The sequence below is a fragment of the Oncorhynchus kisutch genome, linkage group LG8, assembly GCF_002021735.2.
Source record: "Oncorhynchus kisutch isolate 150728-3 linkage group LG8, Okis_V2, whole genome shotgun sequence".
Lineage (NCBI taxonomy): Eukaryota > Metazoa > Chordata > Actinopteri > Salmoniformes > Salmonidae > Oncorhynchus > Oncorhynchus kisutch.
The window spans coordinates 73,698,443-73,726,400 of record NC_034181.2 but is presented as its reverse complement, the minus strand read 5'-3'; the positions used below and the strand labels follow the sequence as shown (position 1 = coordinate 73,726,400).

Here is a 27,958-nt window from a genome sequence, read left to right as displayed (position 1 = left end):
TCATTATTGATTTATATAAGCTGGGCAAGGCAGGCTTTAAATTATTTATTTCCTGCCTAAAACAGAGTGGGCTAGCAAGAGCTGCCATGAGAAATTAATCACATCAGGAGTCAACTGTGGCCCTCTGGACTGGCAACACTGTCTTATTAAATCAGGACTTCACAGGACCGTTTTCACAGGCAGAGACAGTGCTACTTCAGCATTCAGCCCCTGTCCTCCTGACTGAACTCAATGACAACTCCACTATTTATATAAGGCTAAGGGAGGTAAAAGGCAGAGCCACAAACCACACAAGGAAAAAATAACAGGGGTTTGAAAACTCTCTCTACAGTAACAAAACAGACTTTCCATTCATGAGACATACCGACACACCATCTCTTAGCAACCAAGCAGTATAGTAGTTTGTTAGTCACTGGGGTAGGGAGAGACTGCCCACCCCAGCAGTACAGTAGGTTATTAGCCACTTGGGAAGGGAGAGACTGCCCACCTCAGCAGTCATTCAGTGTGTGCTCAGAGAGAGAGAGACCAGGCAGTATGGGTCCTCCTCTGCAGCAGAGGCCAGACCTAGCCCTGAGCTATAGGGAGCTGGCTGGGAGGGGAACCTGCCAGCACTGTGCTCTGTGGAGAGGAGGGGGTTAAGCAGTAGCAGCAGTAGCAGCAGATCTTACCTGGTGATGCTGTTGCAGCTGAGAAAGAGGCGCTGGAGGCAGGGCAGCTGGTCTACCTCTGTCTAGACAAAGAGAGGGAGAGAAAGAGGGGGATGAAGAGAGGAGAGGGTGCTCTAGAGGGGCTTGCGTTGTGGTAGCGGTGGGGCACTGCACAGTCACAGCGTGGCTCAGATCTTCCCATCCCTCTCCATTCCCTCAGTCACCTTGCAGCTCCCAGCTCCGGCATACAGCCCCATCCGCCCTGCGCGCGCAGGCACACTGCCGCGGCTGCACAGGGAGGGGAGGGGGAGAGCAAGGAGAAGGGGAGGGAGAGAACAGGAGAGTGCGCTAATGCAGTGATCCCCTGCTGCAGGAACTCGCTCACTCACTCTGCTTATAGAAGAGAGAGAGAAAGAGAGAGAAAGAGGGGGCTACTGGCACACAGAAACACACAGAGACACACAGAGACACAGCCCAGCAGCAGCAGAAGAACAAAGGGAAGGCGACAGCGATATGGGCAAATTATGAATTCAACAGGAATAGATTAAAGTCTCCAGTGGTGCCGTTGTCATGGAATCTGTTTCACCATCAGGCTGTTTCAGGATCAATGGAGGAGGGAGTCTGGGGGAGGATGGGAGGATGTGAGGAGGACCAGCAGGCTGGCTGGCTGATGAGGAAACAGAGGCACAGGCAATGTCACAGCCAGCTACAGAGGGTAGGACAGGGGGATGGCAGTGGGGATGACATGTTCAGCCTCGCAGTAGGGCAGGGCAACCTCATTAGCTGCAACTTTCCAAGCCTTCTCCTGCACTGCTGTAGTGTGTCTCTGAGGATGAATGATCTGCGCTGGGATGCGTGTGTGTGTGCGTGTGTGTGGACACTGCCAGGAGGGACTTAAAGCGCTGTCAGGCCATACTGCAGACACACAATACCTCACATACAGCTACTGTACAGCCTCCACCAGCAATGCCTGTATCTCTGCCATTCCTCAGACAACAAGACCTTAACCTAGCAGCCATCCACATAAACTCCCTCTACACTACCACAATACTCATCCACATAAACTCCCTCTACACTACCACAATACTCATCCACATCAACTCCCTCTACACTACCACAATACTCATCCACATCAACTCCCTCTACACTACTACAATACTCATCCACATAAACTCCCACTACACTACCACAATACTCATCCACACACGCTCACTTGCACGCACACCCCCATCCCCCCCATTCTAACAACCCAAACGCCCACCTGCCAGATTAGCCTAATGCCTCCATCCCTTTCATCTGTGTGGGTGAAAGACGTGATGCCCAGTTATGGTGGATTCCCTCTGATCAGTCTACTACACCTGGTCGTCTACTACAGCTCTCACTATGCCGAGGGCCAACTGGTCAGCCACTGGACTAGAGCACAGCATTGTGTAATGGCCATGCTGACCTCTAAAGCCATATCCATGCTCTCTGTTACATGAATCAGATCTGTGGGGCTTGGTCATTTAGTTTAGTTTATTAATTCGACCATTTAAAAAACAAGTACACATCAAAACTTGAAAATCTCACACATGCACATGAGAAAAATCATGGAGGATAGCACACAATAAAGTCTGTGACATATTTTCATTGTGGTCCTCTTGAAACAAGATGGCTAGGAAAGATCGAACACGGTTGAACAAAGTATGACAGCAAGAGAATAAAACATAAAAACAAAGAAGAATAACATCCATCTCATCATTGCAGTTACAACGTAACTGGGCACAGAAGACATCAAACAGTTTTTTACTTTATTTTTCAGAGCTGCCCAGAGAGGACCTTGTTTTATGGGCAGAGACAACTCAGTCCACTCTCAGGCTCCAGTATACAAGAAAATACCTTTCCCAGCATTACTCCTGAACCTGTATAAGCACACATTAGCAACACCTGATCTGGTGCTGTGATTGTGTGCATCCCTAACATGGGAAAAGTAATCAGTTAGATATCTGGGTGCAGAACCATAAATACTCCTGTAAACCAAAACCAGTCTAATCTGGGACACCTTAGCCTCAACAGGCAGCCAGTTTAGTTCCTGAATGCAGCTCCTGCCTATGTGAATATGTGGACTCACCTTCAATGCCACCCTGATCAGCGTATTGTGGGCTATCTAGAGCTTCCCCTTCATAAGTTTAGATAAGCCCCCAAACCAGGAAGTACTCGCATAGTCAAAACTGCATTGAATGAGGGCAGTGTCTAGCACTCTCATGGAGTCCTTATCAAGCAGCTTAGACATTCTAGCCAAAAACTTAGTCTTGGCATTAACCTTCCCTAGCACTTTAGTGGCCATGTTCACACCTCCCAAGCTTCCATCCCAGGTAGCTAACAGAGGTTTTAGGACCCCAAAATAATTGCCTCAGTTTTACCTAAGTGCAGAGATAGCTTATTATCTCCAAGCTATTTGCTAATACTAGTAAGCGCTGTGCTAAGTATGCTCTCCAACATTGTTTTACTTTTGTGAGACAAGGTGTAGAGTCATTCGCATAAAGGAAAAGACGGCAAGAACAAGCATCTTTCATATCGTTTATATACAGTAAAAACAGTAGAGCCCAAGCACGCTCCCCTGCGGAACGCCACAACTCATTCGTTTTGCCTGAGACAGCGAACCATTAACCTCTACTACCTTCTCCCTACTTGACAAATAGGCCTCCAGTTTGGAGATTAGGAGACAGTGGTTAACTGTATCAAAGGCCTTCTGTAGGTCCAGCAGTACCATTCCACACAGATTTCCCTCATCAATCTCTTTTCTGATGAAGTCAGTCAAGTAAAGTAGACATGAATCAGTGGAGTATGTTCTTATAAAACCCGACTGAAAATCATACATTATTCATAAATTTGCTCATGTACAGTACAACTCTCTCCTGGATATTTGGTGTTATACTAAGGATAGATACGGGCCTATAATTCTCAGGGTCAGACTTTATCCCCTTCTTATACAGAGGTATAACTTTAGCTTGTTTCATGTCCCTGCGAAAGATGCCTTGTTCAAGAGAGAGATTAACAATATGCGTAATATAAGGGACAATTTGTTCAGCAGAATCTCTAAGAAACCTTGCAGGAATATTATCCAGGCCTGTGGCTTTGGAGCATTTAAGCTCTGCTAGTATACTGGCTATTTTGTATGTTGCTACATTTGAAAAATAAGAAAAGAGTTTGGCTGAACCCCTAACTCGGAATAATACTTCTTGACTTGGTCGTTTCCATTCAAACTGGTGGGCAGCTTGCCAACTAGCTTGCTGGCAACAGAAGTTAAAAAAAGAGTTGAATTATGTCACGGATCCCCCCGGTACTGCTGCTCATTCTGTTCACCAGTTCCGGAGGTCGACGTCAATGGCCTTCTAGGCTGTACTGAACTGTGTCATTACGCACACCTGGTTCCAATTCCTCACTGATTGTGTTTGTATAAATGTGCCCTTTGTTTCCCCATTGGGCTGTCGATTATTGTTCCTATATCCGTTGGTTGTGTGAGTACCTATGCGGTGTCTTAGCCTGTGCTTGGTGTTTTGTGCATTGTGTATTACCGGTCTCGTCCTGTGTCGTTCTATGAGCTTTACCCTTGCTCTTTTGTTTGGGTACATCCCAGTGTTTTGTATATGTGTTTGTTTTGGGTGTATTAAAAAAACGAATGATGTATTCCTGCGCCTGTCTCCAAATCCTTTACACCCGCGTGACAAATTAATTGGCAACCTCTGCATATACCATCTCCCCCCTGATGTTCAGTCCAATACTGTTTAGCTTGTTTTTGTAGTACTACAGCCTAATTCCTTAAATGATTTCCAAAGATTTTTAGGGTTATTTGCTCTCAATGATTTTTCTCAGCAAAGTAACCCCTCTTAGCTTCATCCATCCTGCTCTGTGCTTCATTTCTGTGGTGTTTATATAGGACAAAATCAGGTTGCTCTTGAGAGTTCTTACATTTCTTAAAGGCCTTATTCTCTGCTTTACTCTGAGATGTCTAATGCGAGTCATCACATTCACCACATCAAGGAATCTACATTTAAAGGCTTCCCAGGCACTGTCTACCCCTACACTATCGAGCACAGGTGACCAGTCAATTTTACCCACTTGCTCCCTAAACAGTTCAACACAGTATTTTTTGAGTCCTCTGATTCTAACAGTTGTGACACTTAAATATATATTTTTAAAAATCGTACTTGTGCAAAATGTAATAAAATTCACTGATTCCATAGACTATTACTACACTCTGCAACATTTAGAACTTATCAGACACTAATATTTAAGTCAATCGTACTTTGCACTGTTTCACATACCCTGGTGGGATCTTTTATCATTTGGGTCAGAGCAAGTGATCTACAGAAGTGCATAAATACATTGTGGGTTGGTCTATCCTTTTGCAGACATCAGTATTGAAATCCCATAACACAATGATTTCCTTCACCATCACTAGTAGCAGCCCAACAGCTAACTGTCAGGCTAGCTGCCTGCAACCAGAACACTGGACCAAATCCAAGGGCACAGCTTAGAAAAAATAACATTAATAGTGCATGTTAGATTCAAATGTGTGCCTGGTGCAATAAACAGACAAAACTAGTACTGACCACACCAATAAAACATATGGATTCACTACAAAATGTATAATACACTGTAAATAATATACAGTACTGAATTAGTCTAAATAATTTGTCCAGTATGTTAAGGCAGCTGAGTTCTCATAGATCAATATTACTTATGAATAGCTCATGCTGTAAGCATATGACCCAGATAGTAAAGTACATTAGAAGCCCATGAGATAGACACTGCGTTAACATCCAAGGGAAACATTAACGTCAAAATAATAACGGACAGACATCAACATGCCTTAATCTCTCATTCCACTCTGCTACCACATGAAGGGCAAAGCTTGTATGGGGTCCGATTGATTTAAACATTAATATAATTCAAAAGTCTGATACTCATATTCCTTTTGTTTACGTTATGTTCATACCCCCTGGGCTCTAACACTCAATCATTATCAAAATGCATGTTTCCCTTGGAAAAAGATTAACGGCAAATGCAGGAGAAGGCTTCTAAAGCTGCAGCTAATGAGGATGAAACAAACTAAACATGGCCAGGCACAGAATAGAACCAAACTCTCCTCGTCCCCCGTATGGCCTGTTGCTGCACCATCCTGCTCAGCTACGGTGCTGACTTTTTCCACATTTTGTTATGTTACAGCTTTATTCTAAAATGTATTAGTGTTATTTTCCCCTCATCAATCTACACACAATAACACATAATGACAAAGCAAAAACTGTCTTTTAGACAATTTTGCAAATGTATTAAACATTTTAAACATCACATTTACATAAGTATTCAGACCCTTTACTCAGTACCTTGTTGAATCACCTTTGGCAGCGATTAAAGCCTCAAGTATTTTGGGGTATGACGCTACAAGCTTGGCACACCTGTATTTGGGGAGTTTCTCCCATTCTTCTCTGCAGATCCCCTCAAGCTCTGTCAGGTTGGATGGGGAGTGTCGCTGCACATCTATTTTCAGGTCTCTCCAGAGATGTTCGATCAGGTTTAAGTCTGGGCCACTCAAAGGACATTCAGAGACTTGTCCCAAAGCCACTCCTGCGTTGTCTTGGATCTCTCTGTACTTTGCTCCGTTCATCTTTCCCTCGATCCTGACTAGTCTCCCAGTCCCTGCTGCATGCTTCACCGTAGGGATGGTGCCAGGTTTCTTCCAGACGTGACGCTTGGCATTCAGGCCAAAGAGTTCAATCTTGTTTCTCATGGTCTGAGTCCTTTAGGTGCCTTTTGGCAAACTCCAAGAGAGCTGTCATGTGTCTTTTACTGAGTGGCTTCCATCTGGTCACTATTCCATAAATGCCTGATTGGTGGAGTGCTGCAGAGATGGTTGTCCTTCTGGAAGGTTCTCGCATCTCCACAGAGGAACTCTAGAGCTCTGTCAGAGTTACCATCTGGTTCTTGGTCACCTCCTTCACCAAGGTCCTTCTCCCCCGATTGCTCAGTTTGGCCGGGCGGCCAGTTCTAGGAAGTCTTGGTGGTTCCAAACTTTTTCCAAGTTGTAACCTGAAGGTTGCAAGTTCAAATCCCTGAGCTGACATGGTACAAATCTGTCGTTCTGCCCCTGAACAGGCAGTTAACCCACTGTTCCTAGGCCGTCATTGAAAATAAGAGTTTGTTCTTAACTGACTTGCCTAGTTAAATAAAGGTAAAAAAGAATAATGGAGGCCACTGTGTTCTTGGGGACCTTCAATGCTGCATACATCTTTTGTTACCCTTCCCCAGATCTGTGCCTCGACAAAATGTTTTCTCGGAGCTCTACGGACAATTCCCTCGACCTCGTGGCTTGGTTTTTGCTCTGACATGCACTGTCAACTGTGGGACCTTATATAGACAGGTGTGAGCCTTTCCAAATCATGTCCAATCAATTGAATTTACCACAGGTGGACTCCAATGAAGTTGTAGAAACATCTCAAGGATGATCAATGGAAACAGGATGCACCTGAGCTGAATTTCGAGTCTCATAGCAAAGGGTCTGAATACTTATGTAAATAAGCTATTTCTGTTTTTATTTTTACTAAATTTGCAAACATTTCTAAAAACCTGTTTTGGCATTGTCATTATGGGGTATTGTGTGTAGAATTATTTGGTATTTATTTATTTTATTTCACCTTTATTTAACCAGGTAGGCCAGTTGAGAACAAGTTCTCATTTACAACTGCGACCTGGCCAAGATAAAGCAAAGCAGTGCGACAAAAACAGCAATACAGAGTTACACATGGGATAAACAAACATACAGTCAATAACACAATAGAAAGTCTGTATACAGTGTGTGCAAATGAAGTAAGGAGGTAAGGCAATAAATAGGCAATAGTGGCGAAGTAATTACAATTGAGCAATTAACACTGGAGTGATAGATGTGCAGATGAGGATATGCAAGTAGAAATACTGGTGTGCAAAAGAGCAGAAATTGATTTTTTTCAATAAGGGGACGAGGTAGGTAGTTGGTTGGATGGGCTATTTATAGGTTGGCTGTGTACAGCTGCAGCGATTGGTAAGCTGCTCTGACAGCTGATGCTTGAAGTTAGTGAGGGAGATATAAGTCTCCAACTTCAGTGATTTTTGCAATTCGTTCCAGTCATTGGCAGCAGAGAACTGGAAGGAAAGGCAGCCAAAGAGGTGTTGGCTTTGGGGATGACCAGTGAAATATACCTGCTGGAGCGCGTGCTCCGGGTGGGTGTTGCTATGGTGACCAGTGAGCTGAGATAAGGCAGAGCTTTACCTAGCAAAAACGTGTAGATGACCTGGAGCCAGTGGGTTTGGTGACGAATATGTAGCGAGGACCAGCCAACGAGAGCATACAGGTCGCAATGGTGGGTAGTATATGGGGCTTTGGTGACGAAACGGATGGCCCTGTGATAGACTGCATCCAATTTGCTGAGTGGAGTGTTGGAGGCTATTTTGTAAATGACATCGCCGAAGTCAATGATCGGCAGGGTAGTCAGTTTTACGAGGGTATGTTTGGCAGCATGAGTGAAGGAAATAGGAAGCTGATTCTAGATTTAATTTTGGATTGGAGATGCTTAATATGAGTCTGGAATGAGAGTTTACAGTCTAGCCAAACACCTAGGTATTTATAGTTGTCCACATACTCTAAGTCAGAACCGTCCAGAGTAGTGATGCTAGGCGGGCAGGAGGGTGCGGGCAGCAATCGGTTGAAGATCATGCATTTAGTTTTACTAGCGTTTAAGAGCAGAAGGAGTGTTGTATGGCATTGAGGCTCGTTTGGAGGTTTGTTAACATAGTGTCCAAAGAAGGACCAGATGTACACCGAATGGTGTCGTCTGCGTAGAGGTGGATTAAAGAATCACCCGCAGCAAGAGCGACATCATTGATATATACAGAGAAAAGAGTCAGCCTGAAAATTTAACCCTGTGGCACCCCTATAGAGACTGCCAGATGTCCGGACAACAGGCCCTCCGATTTGACACACTGAACTCTGTCTGAGATGTAGTTGGTGAACCAGGCAAGGCAGTCATTTGAGAAACCAAGGCTGTTGAGTCTGCCGATAAGAATACGGTGATTGACAGAGTCGAAAGCCTTGGCCAGGTCGATGAAGACGGCTGCAGAGACAGGTGCGAGGGAGGCTGTAATCTCTGCCATTTGCTTTTATAGGAACATTTCTCTACTGCTACATGAGAACACACATTAACAGTACTGTCTGCTGCTGCATCCCCATAGTGACAGGAACGCTCTGCTCCTGAAATAAAGACATTAGATGACTGTGCGCTCCCACTCACAGTGTCACATAGTAGGCTTTGAGGAGAACGCTGCAATGAATCCTTATAACATACATTTCTGCATGCTGAAAATGCAATTCATACCAGAGTATGAGCACATAGTCTACCACACATACACCTGCTTCCCAGACTGAATATTCACCTCTGCTTCTCCGTCAGTGCAACAGCACTTCCAGCCCCGACCGTGGCTGAGTCTATATTTAGACAGTCTCAGACAGAGTGATGTCATCACTGGGCTGATGTGGTGCATAAAAAAAGCCCACTGTCTGTCCACCACTGTCTATCTCATCTTCTAACAGCAGGGGACCAGAGACGAGGAGGTGTGTCTGAACCTGGTGTCCGTCTCTCTCCTGCGTGTCCTGGGCTTCACCTCTACAGCTCAGCTCCACCCAAGCTATGCTGACAGCTGACGTGTGTTTGATTTTCTCACACACTGAGGAGCTCCCCTACAACCATTACTGTGCCAACACAGCCTCTCATAACCTCTGTCTCTGCTGCACGCAACAACACTATAAAGAGAAGCGCCAACAAACGTGTGTGTGTGTGAGAGAGAGAGAGAGAGAGAGAGAGAGAGAGAGAGAGAGAGAGAGAGAGAGAGAGAGAGAGAGAGAGAGAGAGAGATCCTTAGTAAGTGCTACTGGTGACCTGGTCATTGCACCCCATTATTTTTTATTTCTACTTTGCACATTCTTCCATTGCAAAACTACCATTCCAGTATTTTACTTGCTATATTGTATTTACTTTGCCATCATGGCCTTTTTTGCCTTTACCTCCCTTCTCACCTCATTTGCACACATTGTATATAGACTTGTTTATACTGCATTATTGACTGTATGTTTGTTTTTACTCCATGTGTAACTCTGTGTCGTTTTATCTGTCGAACTGCTTTGCTTTATCTTGGCCAGGTCGCAATTGTAAATGAGAACTTGTTCTCAACTTGCCTACCTGGTTAAATGAAGGTAAAATAAATAAATAAATAAAATGGCTGAGGTTGCTTAAGTTACTTGTCTTTTAGAGAGTGCATACAATATACAGACTAAAACCATACAGAACAGTATCTCACGCATTCATCACAAACAGAGTGTTACTCTGTTACCATCATCTCCAAACTGTTCCATTTTAGGTGTCATTTAGGATGGTTTTCTATGGTAAACAAACCTTTCAGACATGTACTCTATGTAGCACAGTACCCAAAGGGTTATACATACAGAATGTCTAAAATACTGTCCTTCCATGTAACTGAGCCCAATGTTTAAGTGTAGGTTTAAACCTGTTTGGAAAAGTGCACTTCAATGTATTTGTCTTTCCCTTCAAGTCCTTTCCAAATATCCACTCTATTCCTATCTAGAATGAAAAGGAAAACCTTTTAAGACACCTGAAAGTATCTGTGTTTAGTTTGCGCCTGCAATCCGGATAATGAAAGAGCCTTGAGAAAAATGCTGGAGGGTAGAATTTTTTCCAGTGAGGCCAATAAAACATTATATCCGATTATTAAAAGTACTTTCAGCAAAACTTCTAAGTGAGTAAACAGAAGCTGTAGTTGATAAGTTGTGACATTTCTGTAAAAAAAAAAAAATATCCGGCCTGGTCACGTGATACAAGTCAGGATTAGATGTCCATCCATGTCTGATGATGTCGGGAGATGACATAGAAACTGGCCACTAGAGGCAACCATGAGCGCTGTTACCTTCAAGAAGGTTTCGGTTTTGCTAAGGCGTTGTGGACAGGGATGGGAGTAAACATCTGCCCCAGGTACAAAAGTAGGTTGAATGTTTAAATCCAATGATATAAACCTTAATCCCCCCCCAAAATTCACTTGGGGCCCCCTCCAGTATTGGGGAACAGCCCCCCCTACATGATTCCATATCTGTTATTTCCTAGTTTTGATGTCTTCACTATTATTCTACAATGTAGAAAATAGTACAAATAAATAAAAATTCTTTAATGAGTAGGTGTTCTAAGATGTTTGACCGGTAGTGCATATGTATATTTTTGATCCCCGTGCTCGGGGGCCGTGCCTCACAGTTTGGGAGCCACTGCCTTAACCATTCAGAGTTAATGCCTAACCATAAGATTTCAGAGTTAATGCCTAAACTTAACCCTAACCTTAACCATTCAGAGTTAATGCCTAAACTTAACCCTAACCTTAAAAATTCAGAGTTAATGCCTAACCATAAGATTTCAGAGTTAATGCCTAAACTTAACCCTAACCTTAAAAATTCAGAGTTAATGCCTAACCATAAGATTTCAGAGTTAATGCCTAAACTTAACCCTAACCTTAAAAATTCAGAGTTAATGCCTAACCATAAGATTTCAGAATTAATGCCTAACCTTAACCATTCAGAGTTAATGCCTAAACTTAACCCTAACCTTAACCATTCAGAGTTAATGCCTAAACTTAACCCTAACCTTAAAAATTCAGAGTTAATGCCTAACCATAAGATTTCAGAGTTAATGCCTAAACTTAACCCTAACCTTAAAAATTCAGAGTTAATGCCTAAACTTAACCCTAACCTTAACCATTCAGAGTTAATGCCTAACCATAAGATTTCAGAGTTAATGCCTAAACTTAACCCTAACCTCAACCATTCAGAGTTAATGCCTAAACTTAACCCTAACCTTAACCATTCAGAGTTAATGCCTAACCATAAGATTTCAGAGTTAATGCCTAAACTTAACCCTAACCTTAACCATTCAGAGTTAATGCCTAACCATAAGATTTCAGAGTTAATGCCTAAACTTAACCCTAACCTTAACCATTCAGAGTTAATGCCTAAACATAAGATTTCAGAGTTAATGCCTCAACTTAACCCTAACCTTAAAAATTCAGAGTTAATGCCTAAACTTAACCTTAAACACTTTGAAATTTGATGTTTGAGAAACATGAATGAACGTCTAATTCTGACGTGGGACTGAGAGCTTGTTGAATTTTCCAACATACCAAGTGAGGGAAGGGTTTGGAGATGTCAGACTTGTATACAAATGAAGGACCTGTTTAAGCCTGTTTGTGCTCCTCTGTTGATCAGAAATACTATACTATAGAAACTTAGGGGGAGGGAATTTCTGTTTAAAAAATATCCTATTTCACTTCCACTGGAGTCAGCATGAGGAGGGGTTAATGAGCTAGCTATTTCCCCTTGGTAACCACCGTAAATGAATGACAGGAGGACAAGTATGCTACTTCACTTCGTGTTTTTTCTTGGTGAGACATGAAACAGAAATGATTCTAAATGTGATACCAAGACAAACATCAAAATAAGGAAAACATGCAAAGGCTTGTGCCAGCAGCGGGGGATGATAACAAGATGAAAGAAGAATCTGCAGCTAACATCATCATCTAAGAAGAAAATTATAATCTGTCTACAAATCTCAATGCGTGAGTAGGTAGGGGGGCAGACACTGGCAACACCTTGAGGACTAGCTTAAGCCATCAGCTGCACGACAGTTGGATGTGTGCATCTGTTATAATTGGCAGCATTAGCAACACAGCAGCATACTGTTCTTGCACAGTATATTGCAGAGTGGGGGGAACCATCTTCAACCATTACTGTGATGATAGAAGGGCCAAGCTGTTTGCGATCTTAGCACTGATCTGAATCACTATAGGCCTGAGCCATTACATCTGCACAGTGCATTAGTGTGAGCCCAAAGGATTAGACACGATCCAGCTGCTTCAGTTCAGAACAGCCAGGGCTCTGCTCTACCATCAGCCAGTCAGTAGCCCCCTCAGTATGTCATGCCTGCAGTCCATCCACCAACCCCAGCCTGTGGCCCCTCAGATCTCAAAACCCAGCAGCTCTCAGTATGTATGCTATGTTGTGTGTATATACTGACATATATGTGTAACTGATAGATGTACACACACACACACACACACACGTTAATGTTTTTAAATATATATACACTACCGTTCAAAAGTTGAGTCACTTCGAAAGAAAAGCAAATTTTTTGTCCATTAAAATAACATTAAATTGATCAGAAATACAGTGTAGACATGGTTAATGTTGTAAATGACTATTGTAGCTGGAAATGGCTGATTTTTAATGGAACATCTACATAGGTGTACAGAGGCCCATTATCAGCAACCATCACTCCTGTGTTCCTGTAAGAGGTGCGTAACTGGCTGCAGGGTAGTCAGGCGCAGGAGAGCAGAACTGGGTAACAACCGGAGCAGTTTAATGAGCAAAACAAACTGCACCCAGAACAACAAAATACAGGTTGAAATAAGCCGTAGCAAACCAGTCTGAAGTGCACATATACTTTACAACAAACAATTCCACACACAGACATAGGGGGAAACAGAGGGTTATATGCATGTCAACCCCGGGCAAACCCTAGAAAACGTTGCACCTCCCTTACCGTGGTGGGAGTCGGCCAATTGCGCACCGCTGAAATGCGGTCACTCTCCATCTCCACCCCTGAGGTGGAAATGCTGAATCCTAGGAAGGAGACGGACTGCTGGAAGAACAGGCATTTCTCAGCCTTGACATACAGGTCATGCTCCAACAGTCGACTAAGCACCCTGCGCACCAAGGACACATGCTCGGCGTGTGCAGCGGAGTATATCAGAATGTCATCGATATACACCACTACAGCCTGCCCGTGCAGGTCCCTGAAAATCTCGTCCACAAAGGCTTGGAAGACTGACGGAGCATTCATCAACCCGTATGGCATGACGAGGTACTCATAATGCCCTGAAGTGGCACTGAACTCTGTCTTCCACTCGTCTCCCTCCTGGATACGCACCAGGTTGTAAGCGCTCCTGAGATCTAGTTTCGTGAAGAAGCATGCCCCGTGCATTGACTCAATCGCTGTAGCTATGAGAGGCAGCGGGTAACTATACTTCACAGTGATCTGGTTAAGAGCTCGATAGTCAATACATGGGTCCAGACCCCCGTCCTTCTTCTTCACAAAAAAGAAACTTGAGGAAGCGGGTGAAGTAGAGGACCGAATGTACCCTGACGCAGGGATTCGGAGACATATGTTTCCATAGCCGGAGTCTCCGCCTGTGACAGGGGATACACGTGACTCCTAGGAAGTGCGGCATCTACCAGGAGATTTATCGCACAATCCCCCCGACGTTGGATTGGTAATTGAGTCTCCTTTTGGAGAAGGCGAGAGCCAAATCGGCATATTCGGGGGGAATGCGCACGGTGGAGACCTGGTCTGGACTTTCCACCGTAGTAGAACCAATGGAAACCCCTAAACACCTCCCCGAGCACTCTCGCGACCACCCCGTGAGAGCCCTCCATTGCCATGAAACAGTGGGGGTAATGACAGGCTAACCAGGGTGGACCTAGCACCACGGGAAACACAGGAGAGTCAATGAGGAAGAGACTGATTCTCTCCTTGTGATCCCCTTGCGTCACCATGCTCAGGGGAGCGGTGGCCTCCCTAATCAACTCTGACCCTAATGGTCGACTGTCAAAGGCGTGAACTGGGAAGGGCATAGCCACTGGAACAATGGGGATCCCTAAACTATGGGCGAATGATCAGTCTATGAAATTCCAAGCCGCACCTGAATCGACGAGCGCCTTATGCTGGGAATGCGGGGAAAACTCAGGAAAAGTAACATACAAAAACAGGTGTGCAACAGAGGGCTCTGGGTGAGAATGGTGCCGGCTCACCTGGGGTGACGCCAGAGTGCCCTGCCTGCTGCCTCGACCCCCAGAAGAACCAACCCGGCACCGACCGGCAGTGTGACCTCTGCGGCCACAGATGGTGCACGTGACGGAACCTCCTCCGGTATCCCTGAGCGCAGCACCTCCCAGCTCCATGGGCATCGGAGCGGTGGTGCTGGGGGATGGAACCGACAGACCCTGCTCTGGACGTCCGTGGGTAGCCAGCAAGTTATTCAGCCGAATTGACAGGTCCACCAGCTGGTCAAAGGTTAGGGGGGTGTCCCTGCAGGCCAACTCCAGACGGACGTCCTCGCGAAAACTGCAGCAATAGTGGTCGAACAGGGCCCTGTCGTTCCATCCCGCGCCGGCAGCCAGGGTCCGAAAGTCCATCGCGAACTCCTGAGCGCTCCTCGTCCCCTGCCTCAGATGGAAGAGACGATCACCGAAGACTGAATGAAGACTGCCCGGAAGCGGCGGGTGAAATCCTCTAAATGATCCAGTGCCGCGTCTCCTCCCCACACGGCGTTGGCCCACTCCAGGGCTTTCCCCGAGAGGCACGAGACGAGGGCGGACACCCTCTCACGGCTCTCACGGCCCGAAGGAGCCGGGTGGACGGTTGCCAGGTATAGATCCAGCAGCCGTCCCAGGTATAGTGCAGCCGTCCCATCGTACTCCCGAGGAAGGGTGAGACGAATCCCACTTGGACCGGGTGCAGGGGGGGGGGCGAGTAGTGGAGACCCCGGTTGAGCTGGTGGGGTGGAGGAACTCCCTGTCTCTCCCAGCGGTCCATGGTTTGGACGACGCGGTCCATGGCGGCGCCGAGACGGTGGAGCATTGCCGTGTTCCCCCGGACGCGCTCCTCGACCCCTATACCAGGGGCATCTGCTCCTGCTGACTCCATATTTGGGTGTGGAATTCTGTAAGAGGTGTGTAACTGGCTGCAGGGAAGTCAGGCGCCGGAGAGCAGAACTGGGCAACAACCGGAGCAGTTTAATGAGCAAAACAAACTGCACTCAGAACAACAAAATACGGGTTGAAATATCCCGTAGCAAACCAGTCTGAAGTGCACATACACTTTACAAGAAACAATTCCACACACAGACATGGGGGGAACAAAGGGTTATATGCATGTCAAGTAATGAGGGAATGTAAACCAAGTATGCAGGAAAACAAGACAAAACAAATGGAAAATGAAAGGTGGATCGGCGATGGCTAGAAGACCGGTGACGTCGACCGCCAAACGCCGCCTGAACAAGGAGAGGAACCGACTTCGGCGGAAGTCGTGACAGTTCCAATGGCAAGTTGTGTTAGCTAATTCAAGTTTATAATTTTAAAAGGCTAATTGATCATTAGAAAACCCTTTTGCAATTATGTTAGTACAGCTGAAAACTGTTGTCCTGGTTAAAGAAGCAATAAAACGGTCCTTCTTTAAGACTAGCTTAGATTACTGGAGCATCAGCATTTGTGTGACCGATTACAGGCTCAAAATTGCCAGAAACAAAGCACTTTCTTCTGAAACTCGTCAGTCTTGTTCTGAGAAATGAAGGCTATTCCATGCGAGAATCTGCAAAGAAACTGAAGATCTCGTACAACGCTGTGTACTACTCCCTTCACAGAACAGCGCAAACTGGCGCTAACCAGAATAGAAAGAAGAGTGGGAGGCCCCGGTGCACAACTGAGCAAGAGGACAAGTAGTTTAGAGTGTCTAGTTTGAGAAACAGATGCCTTACAAGTCCTCAACTGGCAGCTTCATTAAATAGTACACACAAGCATGGGGTGAAATCTCTTCAGATTACCTCAACAAATTGATAACTAGAATGCCAAAGGTCTGCAAGGCTGTAATTGCTGCAAATGGAGGATTCTTTGACGAAAGCAAAGTTTGAAGAACACAATTATTATTTCAGTTAAAAATCATTATTTATAACCTTGTCAATGTCTTGACTATATTTCCTATTAATTTTGCAACTCATTTCATGCATGCTTTCATGGAAAACAAGGACATTTCTAAGTGACCCCAAACTTTTGAACAGTAGTGTAAATTGTAAAGTATTTTGTCTGTAATTTATTTTTCCAAGTAAGACTAGCTGTCACCATTGGCCTCGGCTAATGGGGATCCTTATAAGAAATATCCCCTCATCTCCTCTCCCTCACCACAGTGGAGATGCAGTTGCGTCTCAGGTTGATCTCGGTCAGTGAGTCCAGGCCCTGCAGGTTGTCCACCCTGGAGATGCAGTTCCCTGCCAAGTTCAACACACGCAGCTCAGACAGGTGGGAGAGGTTCCCTATCTGGGAGATCTGAAGGCACAGGGAAACACAGACAGAAACATCACTGTGATAAACTGGTGAAATGTTCTCTTAAGTCATGATGAATGAAAGACTAGACTCACACCTTCAGGGGCTTGTCTTGAGGCTGTGCTGTTGTAAATATATTGGTGATAGGGGCCATAAGGGTGATTTTTAGTGTTGAGAATATGCTCTGTGTTGTCTAAATCAAATGATGAGACATGCCAGTTCTGTTTGTTGTGCAAAATAAAACTTCAGTACAGCGGAGTAGAGCAGACACCTGTGTACCCTGATTTACTAGCCTAACGCCATTCCATATTCTCTGCTAAAAACAGCCCAAAATAAATTATACCTTCAAATGAGTTGGAGATCTTTGAATTTTTAACATACAATGTTACGATCCAATTCAACCCTCAACCCTCAATTTCGATGTGAAAACAAAGTCGGTATTCTCTTTGAACCATGAGTCCAAAAGGCATCCAAAATCCAAAAGGGTCAGTAGTAGTGAAATGTGGCCCTGGCCTCATTCTGGTTGAGGGGGACCTGTAGGGCCTCTTGTCAAAATGAAAAAAACTACTTCAGGGCCCAGGGGATTCCCCGGTTGCTGCCTGTCTGTCAGTCTGAGTGTGGGGCTGTGAGGAGTGTGCCACTCAGACCTGTGTCCTCTCCATTTCAGGAAGAGGTCAGGGATGCTTCCCAAATGGCACCCTATTCCCTATGTAATGCACTACCTTTGACAAGGGCTCATATGGCACTTGTCAAAAGTAGTGCACTACATAGGGAATAGGATGCCATTTGGGATACAAGACAGAACTAACTACTACTGAGGGGCCGGCTGTGGGGGTTCCCTTTCCCTTGATGATGATACACTGCATGTTACTCCGGGGTCAAAGGTTGAAAGGCTCCTGCAGTGAGCTTGATGCAAGTAGACATGAATCAAGACAGACTGAGTATGGTTGTTAGCTTAGGGCAGAATCTTTAAATGAACAGTGAACATCATTTAAAGGACAGAAGCTGTATAGAGCTCTGGCTAAAAGGGCCTCTACTTTTCCCTTCCATTTAGGGGAGGGAGGGGGGTGACAGCCTGCTCTCCACATCTAAAGCCCTTTCATGAGTGATACTGAGGCACACTCTTCTCTCTGACTCTCCTCATTCATAGCTTGACCAGACAGTGCTTTCATAGCCGAAGCACTCTAAGGCCAGTGTAACAGTGCTATGCTATGTTTTTCCAACTATGTAAAAATCTTAAACTTTCTATCCAAAAATGATGCAGAAGAATTCATCCATGCTTTTGTCACTTCCAGGCTAGACTACTGCAATGCTCTTCTTTCTGGCTACCCGGATAAAGCCTGGATAAAGCACTAAATAAACTTCAGTTAGTGCTAAACACGGCTGCTAGAATCTTGACTAGAACCCCAAAATTTGATCATATTACTCCAGTGCTAGCCTCTCTATACTGGCTTCCTGTTAAGGCTAGGGCTGATTTCAAGGTTTTACTGCTAACCAACAAAGCATTACATGGGTTTGCTCCTAACTATCTTTCCGATTTGGTCCTGCCGTACATACCTACACATAAGCTACGGTCACAAGACGCAGGCCTCCTTACTGTCCCTAGAATTTCTAAGCAAACAGCTGGAGGCAGGGCTTTCTCCTATTGTGCTCCATTTAAAAATATATATATATATTCGAAATATACAATATACTTGCAGTGAAGCCACTCAACAACTACATCATACCAGTCATCCAACAAATTCCCATTCAGAGCGACACACAGAAGTATCCAGGGTCAATGCCCTGCTCAAGGGCATGTTGACCAATCTACCACCAGGCCAAAAAACATGAATCCGACCCCTCCAAGATCCCCAATAGCTGTCCCTCTACCATTCGAGACCCCTCCCACAGTCCCCCCCAGGAAGAAAAATAAAAAATAAAATGAATTCCAATCCCCACCCCCAAGAACCCCCCAATGAACCAACAACCAAGAGAATGAACTAAAGAGAAAAAAGGAGAAGACAGAAGAAAACAGCAAAAAACAATGCAAAAAAAAAAGTTTTTAAAACAAAGGACATCAAGGACAACTAAAATCATAACAGCAATGCCAACTGTATGTTTGTGTGCATGTCTGGCACTATTACATGTATGCGTGTGTTCTTCTATGTGTTTATTTGAATGAGAGTGTGTGTATATGCATGTGTACAAACACCTGCACAGCATCAGCCTCAGGCAAACCGGCATTAGTTGTAAAAACACTGCCACTTAACTTTTATCTTTGACCATCATTATATCTCTCACCCAGTAACTGCACTCCCAGTTGTCTCCAATTCCACATTCCAACCCTCAGCTTCCCTCAGCCCATCCCATCTATCTCTGCTGGCCACCCACTTCGGGTTTCTAAGCAACACATATCTTTCAACTATGCTGTGATGTTTAACATACCATTTCAATCTATCTAATCAAATAGAATCCACAGCCTGCGAGTTGAAGATACATACATTTACTAAGAGTATTAGTATATTAGTAATTGACTGACCCGGTCTCTCCAGATCTCCTAACTATTAGTACTATTAGTACTATTTCTAGGGTCCATTTTAGATCAATGCTATGCATTTTCAGCCATTCCTGAACCTGAGACCAGAAACAGGCTACCTGAGAGCAATACCAAAATAAATGGTCTATTGATTCTATATCCTCACCACAAAATCTGCAGAGCTTCGATGATTTTATGCCCCAAATATTTAATCATTTTGTTGGTTGGCAAAAATTCTATATAATCATTTTAGCTGAAAAGCACAAAGTCTAAAATCTTGCATTGTTTTATATATCAACTCATACCATGGAATCAGTACGTCAAATCTCTTCCCAACTATTTTGCAATCTGTTTGGCACAGTTGTCAACATCCTGGTCCTCAAATGAAACTGGTATACTTTCCTATTTATGCTATTTTTATTCCTTCGCTAGTTTTGATCCTTTATATTAGGCAGACAGACAAGTTCCCTACCTCCTCCTGCTGCCACCCGCCTCCTCCCTTTTTGGGGCAATGCTGTAATCAATTGGTTGTACTCTTGGATTGAGCAGCCCTTCACGTACAATTCTGATAACTCCATGAAGAACATAACTCTACCATTCCAATTTACAATATCATTTAAGAACAAAATACCCTTTTCAAACATCTTTCCCATAAATACAGGTATTTTAATCAACCAGCACATTAGAGTTCAGCCATAATATTTGTTGTAATATTTGTCATGTCTTTTCCGGGGGATTAAATTAAAATTGTAGCCAGCTCTGCAATGCTTGATTGAAAAGGAGAGATACTTTGAAAAAAGTATCATTTCAATTAATCGAAAATGAGACATGACAATCTGCACAAAGGCAAAAAGATGAGCTTTTCTTAGTAATCTACTTGAGAACCATTTAGGGTTCAAATAAAACTTTTGAATTAGTGAAGCTTTTAGAGAGAGGTTTAGTGTTTTTATATTTAATAATCTCAACCCACCCAATTCATATTCATTATATAGATAGGCACGTTTTATTTTGTCTGGTTTAACGTCCCAGATAAAGCAAAATATTTTTTGCTCATATGATTTGAAAAACTAATCATCAGGAGTAGGCAGCGCCATAAGTAAGTGAGTAAACTGAGATATGACTAAGGAGTTAATCAAGGCAATTTTTCCATAAATAGACAGGTATTTTCCTCTCCATGGTTGCAGGATCTTGTCTATTTCTACAAGTTTTCTATTGAAATTCATTGTGGAGAGCTTATTTATAGCTGTTGTGATATGAATACCGAGTATGTCTACTTCACCATCAGCCCATTTTAAAGGTAAACTGCAGGGTAATGTAAAAGTTTTATTTTTTAAAGAACCAATACGTAATATTGTACACTAATCATAATTAGGTTTTAGTCCAGAGAGTACACAAAAGTTATCTAGATCTTCAATGAGACATTGCAGGGATCTAGCTTGCGGACTTAATATAAAACTTGAGTCATCGGCATACATGGACACCTTTGTTTTTAAGCCTTGGATTTCTAATCCTCTAATGTTGTTTTTTGGATCTGATTTTAATAGCTAGCATTTCAATGACCATAACGAATAGATATGGTGACAGTGGACACCCTTGTTTAACTCCTCTTGACAATTCAAAACTCTCTGAGAAGTAGCCGTTATTTGCTATTTTACACCTGGGGTTGCTATACATTATTTTTACCCATTTAATAAGAGAATTACCGAAATAGATTTTAATAAATAAAATCCAGTCTTACTTTATCAAATGCCTTTTCAAAATCCGCTATAAATACCATTCCTGGCTTCTTATATGTTTCATGATATTCTATTACTTCTATTAGTTGTCGTATATTGTCTCCAATGTGTCGTCCATGTAAAAAACCTGTGTGATCAGGATGAACGATACCTGGTAAAACCCATTTAATTCTGAGTGCTATGCATTTTGCTAGTATTTTTGGATCACAACATTGAAGTGTAAGGGGCCTCCAGTTTTTTTTTAGATAGACTGGATCTTTATATTTGCCATCTGGGTCTTGTTTTAATAATAGAGAAATCAGACCTTCCTGCTGAGTACCTGATAGACTACCATTTCTACAGGAATAGTTAAAACAATCTAACAATGGAGCTTTTAGTATATCAAAAAATACATGATATACCTCTACCAGTATGCCATCAAGCCCTGGGGTTTTTCCAGACTGAAAGGATTTAATAGCCTCAAAAAGTTATTCCTCTGTAATTTGGCCTTCGCACCGATCTTTCTGTACATTTGTTAATTTTCCATTTTTCATATTATTTGGAAGGCACAGCCAGAAGAGGACTGGCCACCCCTCATAGCCTGCTTCCTCTCTAGGTTTCTTCCTATGTTCCGGCCTTTCTAGGGAGTTTTTCCTAGCCACCGTGCTTCTACACCTGCATTGCTTGCTGTTTGGGGTTTTAGGCTGGGTTTCTGTACAGCACTTTGTGACATCAGCTGATGTAAGAAGGGATTTATAAATACATTTGATTGATTATAAATACATTTTATTATAGCTGTCTATTTGTACAGTATGTTGTCCAGCTGCCAGTAGTGAATAGTAGAGGTGGTATCTCAGTTATGGAGTTCTGACAATAGGCCCAGGTGTATTAAGTCCCCCAAATGCCTCTCATAATACTGTTGTTATTGGACAGAGACCAGAGAGAAAGGCAAGAGACGTTGAGATTGAAACAACTTTTGTTATGACTGCTGACAAATACAACAGACTGAGGTAATGTTCCACTCCAACTGAGGCTTCCCAGTGGTGTTCTCTTTGATTCACAGTTCCACCATGGCTCCAATGAAAAGCATTCTCTCTGTCTCAAGTCCACTTTAACACAAGTCAGCACATGGCTAAACTCATCTCAGCCCTGGCTGGGATTGGGACATCATCCTCTGCAAAGCTAAAAAAAAAAAGCCAGAGGGTCCACTCCACACTGGCTGTATCTTTCACTGAACAGTAATTTTACATCTCTCGTAGGGGCAGATTAGATCATCTGATCTGAAAATATTTAACTGGGTTGTGTTACAGATAACTGTAGAACTGCTTTCTGTTGGGGTGGATCACGCATCCAAAATATGTTACAGTGGTTCCGCGCTCATTTTACAGAGGAGGAACATGGGAGGTCAGGGCACTGTTGAAGTCTTAATGTCCTATAGGGACATTTGCTCTTCAGGCAGGGTCACATCTGTCCTTTATATGTCTTAAAATAAAAATGGCAAAGTGCATTGTAAGTTTAAAATAGTTTCATAATCAAGTTAAATATTGTCTGTTTGATTAATGATTTTGAATTTCTAATGTAACTCATTGTAGACATCATATACTGGTACTCCTTGCATTCCTGATACAATAAATGTAGTGCCATTCAAAAACTCTCAAGGGATAAAAAATGTTGTAGCCTTGTCCTTGAATAGCAGCCGTTATCGCTAGTGTCAACTAGATACAGAGGATCATATTGTGAGCACAATCCATCACTCAACCAATGGAAGGGCAGGTTATTTAACAATACGATGTCATCCTCTAACTCCAGGACCTGGTCAATGGGCTTGAATGTCCTTCCTTCCCAAAGAGGATATTCCTCTTGAACATTTCCAACAAACTGGAAATACGACAACATCCTATCCCCAGAGCACATCTCCCTTCTGGGTAAAACGAGAGGCAAGGCAGGGGTCATTTGAAATAAGGGCAGAAATGATCCCTTATTTGTGGTCATACATAGGTGACTTAAACACTGCTGTGCTTTGGGAAGTACAAATGTGGTAAGGGAAAGAGGAAGACACAGTATGTTTCGTGGTCAGAAGTCAGTGGAAAACAACGGCTGCTGGGTAGATTAACAGAAACCAATGTTTAATTGGGAATGAGAGTATAAGACACATGAAAAAGAGCAGTCGGAGTCAGAGAGAGGAGTCTCACAGGGACTTTGGGTTGACTTTCACTGGAGCAATGTGGGCGATATACTGGCAGCACCTTTCAAACAACCAGCACTGCGGACAGATTACTTTTCAATCCTATCCTCTTTTTACAGGTGCTGGCAAAATCCTGATTTGACACCAGCATTACTGTGATCCCCTCTCTTCACAGGCTTTTAATACGTTGTGACAGCAGCCAGATCATACTGTAGGCCTATCTAAGGAGAAAAGCTCATCAAATCGGCCTTCGCTCAACTTACCATTCATGAGTTGTAGAACAGCTTTATCAGGTTTTCCTTCATTGTAAAAGGAACAGAAATAGCCTTGCCTGTTAGAGAAATTACAGTAATTGAAGAAGAACTGTAAGGTAACCCAGAGCAAGACTGGGATGTGTGGAAGTAAGCTCCTAAATATGTTTTAATTTGGTAAAGTACTCAAGTAACAATGGCTGAGAGAGCACTGAGTTTCAACTAAAAGTACAAATATAACTCACTGCCTTCACACAACTGAATATAGAATGTACTCAAAAGCCTCACAACAGGAACTAATGCGTTTGCTTTCCTGCAGCCAAGCCTGCTTGAGCTTAACTGTAGGGGCCCAGAGTCAATGACGTAGTAACCAACCGGCAGCATGGGGGAGGTGGTAGTGCCTCTCTGCTCTTGCTGAACCTCACAGCTAGATATCACAGTCCCCCACTGGTCACAGTATTGCAAACAACATTACAGACAATAAATGCATGTGGGTGTATATTTAGAGAACAAAAAGGAATGTAAGTGAAGTTATAATTTTCTAAGGTTTGAAACATGGTACCTGATTGCCATGCAAGTCCAGAATATCTATTTTAGTCAGGTTATCCAGACTGCATATCCTCTGGATTCTGCAAAACATTAAACAGACAATAATATTAACATCACCCTCTCTGGTATTCTATACAAGATAGCTCTCCTATAACACAACGTTACTATGACAAAGAGCTGGTATCCCATCTGCTAAATGAATGGTTACCAGGCACAGGAAATGGGATAGTCAAAGAGCGGTAGGAATTTATTTTCTACTGATGGGAAGTTGACTGTTTTCCACTGTCCTGTCATCCAGAATTTTCTATACAGACCAAACCGTAACTTAGGAAAGTTAGGTTTCTGATAGAATTTCCAGGGGACTGTAACCTAAATCTGTGGTATGCTTTGCTTGAAAGGTACCGCGGACTGTTCTGAAAGTGGGTTCTAAAAAGACAAATGTCAGGTTTTACAGATTCTGGAACAAAACCAGACCTCAGCGATGGGATCCCGGTGGCATTTACCATGATCTTCCTCCCTCCTGACCTTTAGTTTTAAAGTAAGGTGATATTAGATGTAAGATTCACAAAGAGAGCAGTGGTAGGGTTTTGTACTGAAATTGGGCACCTGCAGGAAAGTACTTTTCAATGGAGGTTGATATATAGGTTAGCTGTGCTGTGGCGGTCATACAGTATCACTTAATCCAAAAAGCAGGATGTGCATATCCCTACGGTAACACCTTTATAAATGTAACAAAAAATCCCACCAAAAAAAGACAGCATAAAAAGTTTTTCATCTGAGCTGGCCGCGACTGGGAGACCCATGGGGCGGCGCACAATTGGCCCAGCATCGTCCGGGTTAGGGAGAGGGTTTGGCTGGCAGGGATGTCCTTGTCCCACCTCGCTCTAGCGATTCCTGTGGCGGGCCGGGCGCATGCACACTGACACGGTCACCAGGTGTAAGGTGTTTCCTCCGACACATTGATGTGGCTGGCTTCCGGGTTACGCAGGCATTGTGTCAAGAAGCAGTGCGGCTTGGTTGGGTTGTGTTTCGGAGGACGCCTGGCTCTCGACCTTCGCCTTTCCCGAGTCCGTATGGGAGTTGCAGCAATGGGACAAGACTGTAAATACCAATTGGATATCAAGAATTTGGGGAGAAAAAGGGGTAAAAGTAATTTTTTTAAAGTTCTCATCTGTCCTTCAAACCATGCACTGTAAAAGCACTGAAATGAGTGGGAGCTCCTATCCTATTGTTCTGTTTGTATGCTGGAGAGACGTAACACAAACCTGTTCTTGCCCAGCATAAGCACTCTGAGAGAGGCCAGGGCTGAGATGCCAGACATCTGGGAGATGTGGTTGTCATACAGGTCTAGGAAGGCCAGGTGCCGCAGATGAGACAGATTGTGGATGTGCGTGATGAGGTTGTGCTGAAAGTTAAGCAGCCGCAGCCTACCCATGCCCTCCAGCAGGTGACACTCCTCCAGACAACGCCTGACACTCAAAACACAAAAGCATTGTCAACAACACCACTCTGTGAGAGGATGACCCTGTATTATCTTGTTATGATGCAGAGGAGAGAGGGCTCACAGTAAAGAAGGTACATGCCACTTGATACCACACTGTCTGCCAACACTGGCACGCAGGGTTCAGGAGATCTCATTATTCTAAGTGGATGAGGCTATGGATATGGTTTATTGTTGACTAGTCTCTGCCGAGTCCCCAACAAACGGATGATCCGGTTTTCAGGGGAATTGGAAAGAGAGCCTGTGACAGGACTTGTTCAGTTGCCAAACGTTCTCGAACGTTGCAGATAGAAATGCCGTGAATAGAGCTGATGTGATTCCTTATTCTACATATCAGAGATGCAAGTTTGATGTACATAGCCTATTTCTATCTGAATGTTCTAAAACGTTCAATCCTGCTGAACGTGCCCAGCCACACTCCTCCAAATTTACTGGATTGCTTGAATAGTACAGAAGAGAACTTCCCCCCGACAGTTTTTCTTCTTCTCATCAAGACCAGTATGTAGAGGATCTAGTTTCAGGTGTTTCTTTTATGCCTGCAATGTTGACATGCATTTGTCATAGTGCAGGATAATCTTTATGAGGGACTTTGCTGCACCCTACTGGTTAATCCAAGCAATTGCAAATGTAGCATTCTATTGCATGACAGTGTACTGAGAAACTCTACATAGACCACTGAACAAACAAAGCCATGAGTGTTTAAGTCTACCTGTCCAAATCTATTCGCTAAGGACTCAAAGCACAATCATCACAGGAACGAAAGGCAATTGGAAAACCAGAGGGAGAATTCTCACTCAATGTTATGGCATCACCTGGTCCTGTTACAAAGACACATTTGTTCAGAAAATAAAATAATAATAATTTTTCATAATAATCAGGATTTTCATGTCCAGAAATGTTTAACTTGAGAGAGCAGAATGAGCAGAGCAGAATGTTCCATTAGACTGCCTTTGATCCATGAAAAAAAGCAGGGGGGCTGGCACTGCTGAAGAGAGCGGGAGGATCCTGAGGGCGGCCACTCACCAGTTGGCAGGGTGAGGGGTGAGGTACTGTGGGAGTAGATGGCCCCTGCACTGTGGGTTGCTCTCCTAGGCTTCACTCTGTGTGTGGCTGTGGCCCCAGGTCCCCAGTCAGCCCACTGGGTAGAGCAGCAGCTGGGGGTAGGAGGGGATGCTCAGGGCCCATAAACTCACTGACAAATGCTGGCACAGGGGAACAGGGCCTGCCACGGCCACTGTGTGCATTAGGCCTGCTGTCTGGAGAGAAAAGTAAATGGTAAGACAGAGACAGGTCACAGTGTCTTGTAACTTAGTCAGGTGGTAGTACCTTGTCTTGGTGGATTCATTTTCATGGTGTCCATGTTTATCCCGTTTGTAAAGTCTTTAGACCATCGGACGTCCAGCTGTCAAATAAAACATTTAATGAATTAGCAATATATTACTTTGATAATTAAAGGGCACTCAAGACACAATGTCATGCTTTCCATGTTCATGCATTGTCTCATTAAAAATATAATTTGGGGAATGGGGACATGAGTATATATACATCTCCCTACAAACGCAAACTCACTGGTCTCTGAACATTTCTCTCTATTTGAGAGTTCACTGCTGTAAAGTGCAGTTTATAGCTGTTGACCTGTGGGGAATGACAGATAAGGATGAGGCAACTTAAGACTGGCAATTGTAACAATAGGGTGACAAGAACAAAGCCAAGACCACTTGATAATATTCATTCATTTGTGGAGCAACAACATGCAACCCAGCCCCTGTAACGTTAGCTAGATAGATAGCAATCTTGCTCATTTATGTGACTGTTACAGAGTTGCATTAGCTTTCTGGATAAGCTAGCTAGCTTGCTAACTCTTGCCTAATAAAGACAGAGAGGAAGTAAAGATTATTTATTGTGGACACGTCGTTCTTACCGTGGGAGAAAGACACCTTCCTATAATGGCTGTATTGTTGTTGATCTGTTGTCTTTGTGGCCGCATTTTTGCTAGTGTTACCACGTTGCTAGCCAGTCAGCTTGCTATAATGTGGCTAACTAAACAGTTTTGTTGGTTGTTTAACGTCAATGTTTAATCTTTTAAAATGTATTGTGCTGATGCTACAATTAAAAATGGCTCATCATGACACTGACACAGCACTCACTTCCCTGGCAACGGCCATCGTTTCTATGGAAACGACACCACTTGGTTACGCCACATCCTGTCTCAATATAAGACATTCCGCCAACAACCCTATAAATTGAAGGTTCCTCTTGTAGAATAACCGGTATAATATGAAATGAAATAGAATAGAATGGAATAGATCATTATTGTTCATTTGGTTAGTACTGAAAATCCAACTTCTGCCTAATCGACTTTTTAGATGTATT

The 27,958-nt window shown here is 43.6% G+C and overlaps 1 protein-coding gene across 8 annotated transcripts in view; it reads right to left on the bottom strand.

Annotated features, from left to right (window-relative positions):
- LOC109895215 (leucine-rich repeat-containing protein 49) overlaps positions 1-27,739 on the bottom strand; it is a 62,232-nt gene extending 34,493 nt beyond the window's left edge. For 5 of the 8 annotated variants that reach the window (XR_004210901.1, XR_004210903.1, XR_004210904.1 and 2 more), the window contains exons 1-7: positions 27,507-27,739; positions 26,912-26,987; positions 26,609-26,841; positions 25,350-25,553; positions 24,098-24,164; positions 16,726-16,869; positions 669-730 (exon numbers count right to left, since the gene is read on the bottom strand). Coding sequence is in view for 4 of the 8 variants with exons in the window: in XM_031831193.1 (XP_031687053.1) it covers positions 669-730; positions 16,726-16,869; positions 24,098-24,164; positions 25,350-25,519 (443 nt within the window). In the remaining 4 variants the exon portion in view is untranslated. Of the gene's footprint in view, positions 1-668; positions 731-16,725; positions 16,870-23,547; positions 24,165-25,349; positions 26,842-26,911; positions 26,988-27,154; positions 27,477-27,506 lie in introns of those variants that run through there. The other 3 variants (XM_031831192.1, XM_031831194.1, XM_031831195.1) reach the window with 3 other exon arrangements.
- Between the last annotated feature and the right edge of the window lie 219 nt (positions 27,740-27,958).